We start from the raw sequence: 11,272 nt of genomic DNA on the forward strand, positions 1-11,272 counted from the left end.
GATATCCAAGCAGATAAATGCACACCCATGTTTATAGAAGCTTTGTTCACAATAGCAAGGCGTTGGAAACAACCTAAGTGCCCATCAACAAAAGAATGGATAGAGAAGCTGTCATATATTCACACAATGGAATACTATGCTGCACTGAAAAACAAGGAACTCATGCTATATCATTCAAAATGGGCGACCCTGGAAGACATTATGCTGAGTGAAATATCTCAGTCACAAAAGGACAAATACTGCATGGTGCCACTGTTGTAAAACAGGACTGACGTTAGGGTTGGGGGGGAGACTGAGAAAGATGGGTTCAATAATGTATACTGCATTGAAACACATGAGGGAGAAAACTATTTTAAAAGGATATGTGATTAGGTATTTTTGTCATGACAGGAGTCCACAGAGAAGGCTGCATAGTGGAGTGGACCTGGGGGAAGGTGTATAAAACAATGAAAGAATTTTTCTTTTACTTTTCCAAGAAAGTAGTATACTAAGGGGGAGTTTTGGGAGGGGAGAAAAGTGTAACAATGAATAAATGGAAATCCAAAGTCTCTGTAAATTTTCATTGACATAAATAATAAATTTTTAAAAATTAAGGAAAAAAGGGGGGAAAAAACCCAAACTACAATGTATAAGAATGACTATATTAAACACAATGTGAATGAAGGAAAAGGTGAAATACAATGTATATGTATATGAATTTTGTATGCATACCAATATAAAATAAACAAATTTAAAAAAATCCTTTCAAACCACCTTAACTCTAGTTTTGCCTAAAAAAAGGGTAAACATGCTATAAAATGTTAAAAGATTGTAGTAATTTTTAAATTAATTATGAAAAATATGAAGAAAATGTAATCTTCAAATTAGTGAGTTAGTTTAGCAATTTAGTATATCACTAAATTTTCAAATTCATGCTAAGGTTAAAAATAGGGAAAGAAATCTTTTAAAACGTATAAAATATAAATGTCTTTTGCTATGTCAGAATATCTAATTCAGTAATATTTGAAAAACTTCAAAACAAGATAAATGTTTTTGTTGTCTTAAAAAGAAATTGAATATGATAAGAACTAAAAAATAAGTGAATTCTGACTCATGGTGACCCTCCTTGAGAATCTAGAGGCTATAATTCTTTACCTGGGGAGATAACCTACTTTCTCCTGTAACGTAGATGGTGGATGGGAACCAACTGGTTCGTTAACTAAACCACTAAGCCGGCTGCCAGGCAGGTCTCTTAGATCACATACTGTTCTAATTGTTTTTAGGTGCCATTCAGTACACTATGATTTGTAGGAACTCTGTGAACAACAAATCAAAATCGAGCCTTTCCTGCCCCATTTTCATTATCTCTGCCATACTGCACCCCAATGTTAACAGTTACTCTGTCATCTTGTTGAGAGTATTCCTCTCGTTCTCTGATACTCCACCTTTTCCAGCATGAAGTCTTTTTCTAAGTACTGGCCACTTCTATAACATGCTCGAAATATGTGAAAAGAAGTTTTACCATCTTTGCCTCTGAGGAACACCCTGGCTGCACGCCCTTCAAGATAACACTTTTTTGTTCTTTAGACATGGGATATTCAGAAATCTTCCCTAGCACAACTCAAAGGCATCAATTACTCTTTGATCTTCTTTACTCACTGCCCACATTTCCGATGCATAAGCAGCAATTAGATCCATGGCTTAAATCAGGCATTCCTTAGTCTTTAAACACACATCCTTGCTCTTTTAGCACTTTGGAGAGGTTCTGGACAGATATTTTCCAATAAGACACATCTTTTGATTTTCTGACTGCTGCTGCAATGAATGTTGATTGTGAGTCCCAGGAAAATAAAGTCATTAACAACTTCAATCTTTTCTCAATAATGATATTGCCTATTATTGGTCCAATGGTGATGATTTTTTTGTTTCCTTGATGTTGAGATGTACTCTTGATCTTCTGCAGGAAGTGCCTCAAGTTCTCTTCACTTTCCAAAAGCAAGGCTACATAATCAGCATAACACAAGTTGTTGATATGTCTTCTTCCAATCTTAATGCTCCATTCTTCAAATAGTCCACTTTCTTAAATCATTTGTTCCTCATACAGATGGAGTAGGCATGGAGAAAGGGTACAACTCTGACACATCCTTTCCTGATTTTATACCATGCATTGTTTCCTTACTCCGAAAACTGCTTCTTGGTATATATATATCTGTTTTTCATGAGTGCAATTAATTATTCTGCACTTCCCATTCTCTTCAAACAAATCCATAATTTATTATGATCCACACAGTCAAATGCCTAGGTAAAGTCAATAAAACACAAGTAAAATTCTTTCTAGCTTTCTAATTTCAGGCAAGATTATTTTCATGTCAGCAACAATTTTTTTTTTATCCATGGCGTCTTCTGAATCTAACTTGAATTTCTGGTACTTTCCTGTTGCTATACTATTCCAGCCGTTTTTCATTAATCTTCATCAAGTTTGTATTTGCACATGATATTAATGTTATTGTTCCATAATTTAAACATTGTTAGATCACCCTTTTTTTTAAATGAAAAAAATATGGATCTCTTTGAGTCACTTGGTCAGGTAGCTGTCTTCAAAATTTCTTTGCACAGACAAATGAGCACATGTAGAGCTACATCTGTTTGTTGAAACACCTCAATTGGTATTTCATAAATTCCTGGGGCCTTGTTTTTCGCCAATGTCTTCACTGCAGCTTGTACTATCTATCTATCTTTAAGATATTTAAGATATTTTAAGATATGTGGGTAGACTTAAACTTCCAATGTTTCAGTTAGTAGTTGAGCACAATAACAATTTATCCTATTTGGGAACTCAGAAAAATCTTAGATCTTAAAAAACTACATGATTTTGTGGCATGCGTTGCCATCATAAAATTCCCAAAAAGATATCTCTTTTTGTGTGTGTGTGTGTGGCAAGTAAAATATAATGGTAAAAGAGCTCTTTTCATTATGTTGAGAATGGCCACCTTCTGACCTCGCTATGACTTTTCCTAAGACTTTAAAGATAGAGGGATTCCTGGTCAAGAAACAAAAGTAGAATCACTCCATTTCCCAATGGACTCAGGTAAAAACTGTTAACAGTATCCAGCACAACTATAAGAGGAGACACCAAAAAATAACCAAGCTTGCTCTTGGAGGAGTCACACATGAGGAGGCACAATACTTATCTAGGTTCACTATTATATCCCATTTAAAATTTTGGGACAATCTAATCTACTGAACATGTATGTGTGGGCAATCTTCTGGTGTCTTCCTTTGTTTTTATGCTTCTAAAGATGCACTAATGTAGTATTTAAATATGTAAGACCCTTGTGTATAAAAAAACAAGTGAATAAATAAAGGTAAAAAATAATACATTGCCATAAAAAATATAACTCAAAATTCACTGCTGTCGAGTCAGAACTGATTAACAGCTGACCCTCCAGCTTTGGGGGCTATAAATTGCATGGGGTATAATAAAATGCCCATCTTTCTCTCACAGGGCGGCTGGTAAATTTGAACCACCAGAGAGGTACCATCTTTGGGTTAGCAGTGCAACTCCGTATGGACTATGCTACCAGAGTTCCCTATAAAAAGTAGAAATAAAAGATGGACATATCTATTATATCTTCATAACTGATGTACTTGCTGCAGAAGGTCAAAGACTACAGCTTTCAATATGGATTGAGGCTCAATATCAAGAAAACAAAAATTCTCACCTCTGGGCCAACTGGCAGCATCAGGATGAATGGCAAAGAGATTGAGACTGTTCACAGCTTTAGTTTGCTTGGCTCCACTGTCAACACTCTTGGCACCAGCAACCAGGAAATTAAAAGACGCATTGTGATGGGAAAGTCGTTAGGGAACTCTCCAAAGTACTGAAGAGCAATGGTGTTACTCTGGAGACTAAGGTGCACCTGATACAGGCCAAGGTCTTTGCAATCACTTGCTATGCATCAGAGAGCTGGACAATGATTAGGGAAGATAGAAGGAGAATTGATGCCTTTGAGCTGTGGTGTTAAAGAATACTGAATATATCAGGGAATGCTAAGAAAACGAACAGGTTCATCCTAGAGATGGTTAAACCAGGCAGTTCCTTGTAGGTAAGGATTCTGAAGCTTCATCTGACATACTTTGGACATGTTCCAAGGATGGACTAGTCCTTGGAGAAGGACATCATGCTTGGGAGTGTGGGGGGACAGCACAAGAGAAGAAGACCCACTATGAGGTAGATTGATTCAGTGACAGGGATAATGGGGGTAGGTGTGTTAGAGAGTGAGACTGGCATAGGATAAAGCAGGGTTTAGGGCTGTTTGTTGTACATAGGGTCAGTATGAGTTGCAGGCGACTCGACGGCACATAACAAAAAAACCCCAACAATCTTGTTACTGTATAAATTAACCACATGCAAAAGAAATAAAATACTTATTTTATACTCATAACTTTTTTTTCTGGAATTTCATTCATAAGCAGGTCCTCAAACAGTATTTCACAACGATCAGCAACTGTGTTCAATATATCTCTCTTTATGGCCTATATATGAGGGGAAAAATCCAAGAGAAAAACTGCAGTAAGAAACAAAATTTATATTTATATTTAGTTTATTTTTTTACTAATATCATATTCATGCTCCTAAAAATAAATTATACATCATTCAATTTTTAAATATTCATTTAGCTTGGTTGTAAATACACTTAACAGTTCAGTGTCAAATTTTCATAGTACTTATCTAAATAATAAATTACAACCAAACAGATAAACTATTTATATTTAAGCAAACAATTCTAGTGTCCCACATTACAAAATATACAAATGTGACAAAAATGCAGTCAATTTTAAACTTCTAAACCAAATCAATTATAGAAGACTAGAGAATATATTGCTTCAAAAAGTGGAGGGTCAAGAAAAGAGAGGAAGACCCTCAATAAGATGGATTCACACAGTGACTGCATCAATGAACTTGAACAGGGCAGAGATTGTGAGGCAGGGCAAGATCTTGATCTGTTATTCACAAGGTAGCCATGAGTGGTAGCCGACTCAATAGCACCTAAGAGCTACACCTACAGCTGTTTCAATAATTTCTTTTCAGTTTAAGCAACTTAATTTTCCTCAGAAGAATGGATTTCAAATGTATTAATTTGTCCATCTCACCCAACCCAATGCTGTCAAACTAATTCTGATTCATAGTGACCTGTCATTAGGTTTCCGTGGCTGAAAATCTATATGGGAAGAGACTGCACATCTTCCTGAGAAGCAAATGGCAGATTCAAACAACTCACTTTCTGGTTGGCAGCAAGTAATGCACTATATCATGGGGGCTAACTGGTTCATACTGTAGAATAATTAATAAACATGTAAAATCACAAGTTTAAAAAAATACCAGATATCTAACATACGTAAAACTTAGGACTATATATTTGAACTACACAATATATGGGTCTTTATTAGTGTGAACTTAATAAAATTAATAATTGAAAAAAGATAAAATTCCAGGATTTTTACATAATTGTATTCAAGTGCTTTCGATTTTTTATATGCCAGTCATTTCTTTCCATACCTGTATAGCATCTTTAACCTTGGGTTTATGACTATGAATATAAGCTCTGCATCTCACAGCACCCTTAAGGTTTACAGAACCACTGCAAATCTGGACTGTGGCTGTGGATCGGTGGTCTGAATTAAGGAGCTGAAAGACAAAATCTGCTTTATCTCTAATGGTCAATAATTATCCATTACACAAAACATTTTAATTTCATTTGCTTCTTTATAAGTCATATGAATGTATTAAATGTAATGGGTATTTTTAATGTAACATGAAAGTAAAACACCTAGGTCAAAGTTGTTTTTCATTTTACTATAATAATGCCATCACTGACCGACAATCATTCGACTTATTTACTAAAAACAATTAATTCATTTACTGTTTGCTAATTATTTACGCAAGCATTGTGAAGGTGAAAACGTACATAAAGAAGGCATAATGAGAGATATCAATATAATGAAAGACATGCGTAAAATAATTGTTGACAAAGCAGGATGGGATGAATATGGTAAAAATATGATCAGTCTATAGACATTCATTTATACACATCAAACTTAAATCTTTTATATTAGTGTTATTCTCTAGAGCAAAAAAACAAAGTAAATTTGCCCCTCCTCAAATAATTGAATTTTCCCCTACTTCTAAAGCTGCTGAGTCACAGGGTGTTAAAACATGTGAGGAGATTTCCCACATTTTTCCTTCACAGTCACTGGTGATTCCAAACCACCAGACAGTTGTCATTGGTAAATTAGTAGCACAACAACCTAAAGGCTATGCCACCAGAGCTCCCTAATAATGGTATTAGTGGTTATAATTAGTCATTTCTATTTCATGCTACTATAACATCACTGTACAATTTATAAAAATTTGAAACAGGAACCTAATTTATTATGTAAACTTTCACTGAAAAGGTAATAAAATATTGAAAAAAGAAAACAAAGCAAAAAGGTTAACAACTAGAACAAAATACAAATCATCAGAAGATAGAAAGACTTGAAATGTGTAGTTATTGAAATGGCATTAGTAGTCAGTGCCTAATGACTAGTTACCACTATAACTCACAGAAAGCCTAGATTTGTTTGTTTTTAAACATTTTTTTTTTGTTTGTTTTTAAACATTTTAAGCACCAATGTCTCATTGGTTTAAAAATTTTAAAAAGTCACAAACCAGGTAGTTTTCTAAGATCCAGGTCCAATATAAAAACATCTATTATCAAAGTTACAAGCTGACACTGTATATGGAATAATAAGCTTTCTATAGCTAAGATGCACCTGATATAAACCTTGGTCTTTGCAATCACTTGCTATGCATCAGAAAGCTGAACAATGATTAGGGAGGATAAAATAATTGATGCCTTTGAGCTGTGGTGTTGGAGAAGAGTACTGACTATATCATGGACTGCTAAGAAAACAAACGGGTTCTTCCTGGAGAGGGTTAAACTAGGCTGCTCCTTGGAGGCAAGGATTCTGAAGTTTCGTCTGACATACTTTGGACATGTTACAAGGAGGGACCAGCCCTGGGAGAAGGACGTCATGCTTGGAAGGTTTGAGGGACAGCACAGGAGAGGAAGACCATCTATGAGCGGACTGATTCAGTAACTGGAATAATAGGGGCAGGTGTTTCAGAGCAGTGAGATTGGCACAGGATAGAGGCTTTAGGGCTGCTGTACATTGGGTCACTATGAGTTGCAGGCAACTTGACAGCACATAACAACAACAACAGCATTTGTGGAGATCATTAATATATCATGAGGTGAAAGGAATAAGATTTCCTCATTTATCCCACTGATTGTCACTGTAAATTAAACTACTTCTGGAAAACAATACCCTACTTGTAATAGCTGATAAAAATTATATTTAAGTAACTCCAAAACCTAAATTCACAGTCATCAAGTCTACTTAAAGTCATAGCAACCATGTAGGGAATAGTTTGCAAGGCTACAAATCTTTATAAATACAGAGTCCCTCACTGTTATCCCTTGGAGTGGCTAGTGGGCTCGAACCACTGAGTTTTCAGTTGGCAGTCAAATGCTTTTACTCATAGTGATATACTATTAAATGGGTCCTCATAATGCAGTGGTTAAACATGGTTGATAACCAAACGTATGGCAGGTGAAACATAATAGCTGCTTGTTGAAGACAAGCAAGACAGTAAGCTTCTATAAAGATATATAGCCTTGGAAACCCTATGGGTCAGTTTTACTCTGTCCTAGAGGGTCACTATGAGTCTGAGTTGACCTGGGGGCCTACAATGATACAAACACTATTACCTTTAAAGATAAAACTCTCTATGTTCCTATATTCTACAAATCTCTCAACTGTAATCACTAAAATAATTTAAATATATGGCTTAATAAACAAACAAAAAATCACATAAGCATAACAAGTGAAGAGCAGTCACCTTAAAACAAAAGATACTTCTAAAATAAAAAAAAGAAAATGAAAAATACTTTAAGGTATATAGAGTTGTTATTGTTGTTGCTGTTAAGTGCCGTTAAGTCGTAGGCGACTCATAGTGACCCTATGAACGAAAGTCCTTAACACTTATTTGACTTTTATCCTTTTTCCAGGTTCATAGGGTTTTGGAGGCAAGCTATTACAGAAGTGGATGCCACTCCTGCTTCCAAGCTTGTTTTAATTAGGGAGTTCCACCAAACATTGTCCACCATGGGTAACCATTATCGCATTTGACACATCAGTGTCACAGTGTTCAGCTTCACAGAAACCACAAGTTACCTCTGTACGGCAAGGGGACACACCAGGACCACACGACCTTTGATTTGGTATACTGAGAGAGAAGTGAGATTGAGAAGTAATGTGAAGCGGTTTTAAGTCGAGTAGCAATTTAGTAATCTGCTACTGATAAGCATATAGAAAGAAGGACAAGAAAAAATGAAAATATCATCATCTATCAAACTACTTTTAATTTAATTTTATTCCATTTAAAAATGCTACTTTTCCTATATTTTTATTTCAAGTATTCCAGTTTAATATTGAAATCTAAAGATTCCTAAAAATGTAAGTGTGCCATATGTTTGTTCTGGAGAATATAAGTTTGTTCTCCAGAATAAAACGACTTTCTGAAAAGGATTAAAATCAAAAGCATGTATACTTTAATGAATAATTAGTAGTTTAAACTTTTTATTCTTTTAAGATGTCAAAGTTTAAACTCCTGAAGAGTTATTTGCTAAAAAAAAAAAACAACTTACTAATATTCTTATTTCTATAAAATCAGATGACGTATTAAGCCTACTTCAAATCAAATATATGACAACTTTCAGCATATGTGTCCACACATACACATGTTTTTGTTATGTATTGTTGAATAAGCACACACTCATAGCTGACCCTCTAGCAAGTTTTCAGAGACAGTAATTGTTTGAGAGGAGACTGATTATCTCTCTTCCATGGAGCAGCTGGTGGAGTCGAACTGTGTGTTTCTGGGTTGGTAGCACAGCTCTTCACCACTAGACTACCATATCTAGCTCTCCATATCTGTATTAGGGTTATTTGTTGTTTTTTTATGATCAACTTGATATTAAAATTCCAATAACTTTAAGGTAAAAAAACTTAAGGAAATTTTATTAAAACATGCTTCTTGTGAGTAACTTTTCTAGAACTAGATATTTTATATACTTTAATCTCTAAAGCTCTTTAATTCTGTATTTATAAATATATAAACAAAAAGCTGTCATTATGGTTATTCTAATAAATACTGTCTTTTCAATAAGTGGTATTTAAGTACTTACCAACTGCGTTAGAACCCTAACATCAAAAGAATGATGAGTCGCTTGTATATTTCCCCTCGAAGATTTTTTCTTTATAAAAAGAAAGTAAAAAAACACAAATGTAGACATTAAAAAGTCATACTTTTGAGAATTCAGCTGAAACATAAAAGATAATTTAGGATCGGTTCTAAATAGCAAAAGAATTAGGGAAAAAAGTTAAGTATTGCTACTTCTTTTTGTATTTCGGTTCTTCCTATACGTGTCTTATTTTCCTAGCGCGCTTATAACAGAAATAGCACGAGCACTGGCTTAAAAGAACAGAAGTTTATTTTCTCATAGTTCAGGAGGTTAGAGGCTAGAATTTCGGGCACTAATATTAGGAGAAGAGTTTTTCTATGTTAGATCCAGGGTAAGATCTTTGCCTTTTCAGCTTTGTGAAATCTACCTTCCTCCCTCTTTTAAGCTTGCTTCCTCTCTTATCTGCTTTTTAAAAATACCTCAGAGTAGGAAATGCTATGATTGATATTGCTAATATGAAAATCATATTCTTAAATAATACTACATCTGTAGGTATAGAGGTTAGGATTCAAACATGTATTTGGAGGAAGATTCAGATTTTGTCTGTACCAATAGGTATGTAACATTGCATATTCTACAGCAAAGTGTACTCACGTAAATTGTTAGTATGATAACAATTCACTAGCCAGGACTACCAATCTAATCCTATGGATCAAATTCAGACTGCCACCTGTTTGGTAAACAAGGTTTTATTGGAATACAAGTAACACAGAATATGTAACACATTTATATATTGTCTATGGGTGCCTTTATGCTACAACAGCAGAGCTGAAGTGACCATCTGGTCTGAAGAGATTGAAATATTTACCATATGATCCTGTACATAATGTTTACTGACTGCTGCTTTAAAGCAAGAGAAGACCAAAGTTTCCCTTTCTTATGGTTAAAGCTATTTTAAAAAGCCTTAGAGCGTCTTCATTTAAAATGGCCCTACTTAGCCCGGAAACTGTTATTAAAGCAAAACCTTTAGTTTAAAACAAGTAGTTTATAATATGAAGAAAGTTCAGATTACATGACAGACCCTTCTTTAGGGTTTTTTATTTCACTTAGATTAGGATTAATCTTCCTTTATCATTTTCTGAGGAAAAAAATATTTCCATTGTAGAAATAAATACATTTCTAATTCCATTAGAAATGTGAATTATAACTAGTTTCTCAGGTTTTTTGCAATATAAATTGGTTTTGACTTAAGCAAATCTCTTTTTTTTAGGTTCTATTGTTTTCTTACCTTTTATTGTATCTTCATAAATTCTATCTTTATTCATCTTTGGTTGGAAATACTACAAAAAATCTTATAGAAAGCAACAGCAAATTATGTACTAGTATATTGTATGGAAGGGAAATACCTGTAAACACTTTTTTCATGAAAGCAAGGACTAAAGATAAGTTTACCTTTCTTATTCTTCAGGATAAATAATGTTTTAAGTACGATAAATATCTCTTTATTTACCTGCCCTTCTAGTAGGTCACAATCTTCATCCTTAACTTGCCCATTAATCAAATATACACCATTTTCTATTTGCTTGGCCCAACGTGTAAGTCCATTCTTAAAAGAAACAAAGCATGGATATTTAATAATTTACAATGATAATTATAAGACTCAATTTATTAAACTGTAATGATATATAAGTTAAAAATGTCCTATACTCTACTGAAGTAATACTAGAAACAAAGTATTTAAATTCAGTCTTCTAAATGAATAAAAAATCTATATCAAATTTTTAAAACCATGACCATAGCTTCTACTCTTTGACCTTTGTCCAAAAGTAAAATTTATATTATAGATTCCAATAATGCTACATAATATCAGTAAAATAAAATTCAGCTGCATCCAGTATCTTTTTTTCAAAAAGTCTGCCGTTAGGGACCTCTCAAACGTACTCAGGAGCAACAGTGTCTCTCTGGAGACTAAGGTGCGCCTGATACAGGTCATGGTATTTGCA

At 34.2% G+C, this 11,272-nt stretch overlaps 1 protein-coding gene across 3 annotated transcripts in view; it reads right to left on the minus strand.

The window, feature by feature from the left end:
* Positions 1-11,272, minus strand: part of LOC102858193 (chromosome unknown open reading frame, human C1orf27) — a 68,431-nt gene that overhangs the window by 20,433 nt on the left and 36,726 nt on the right. For 2 of the 3 annotated variants that reach the window (XM_006901309.1, XM_006901307.1), the window contains 4 exons: positions 10,780-10,875; positions 9,273-9,341; positions 5,540-5,668; positions 4,419-4,515 (listed from right to left, as the gene is read on the minus strand). In XM_006901309.1, the coding sequence (XP_006901371.1) occupies positions 4,419-4,515; positions 5,540-5,668; positions 9,273-9,341; positions 10,780-10,875 (391 nt within the window). The remainder of the gene's footprint in view (positions 1-4,418; positions 4,516-5,539; positions 5,669-9,272; positions 9,342-10,779; positions 10,876-11,272) is intronic. The other variant, XM_006901308.1, reaches the window with a different exon arrangement.

Source organism: Elephantulus edwardii, unplaced genomic scaffold (assembly GCF_000299155.1).
Source record: "Elephantulus edwardii isolate Elephantulus edwardi_28Jun2011 unplaced genomic scaffold, EleEdw1.0 scaffold00318, whole genome shotgun sequence".
Lineage (NCBI taxonomy): Eukaryota > Metazoa > Chordata > Mammalia > Macroscelidea > Macroscelididae > Elephantulus > Elephantulus edwardii.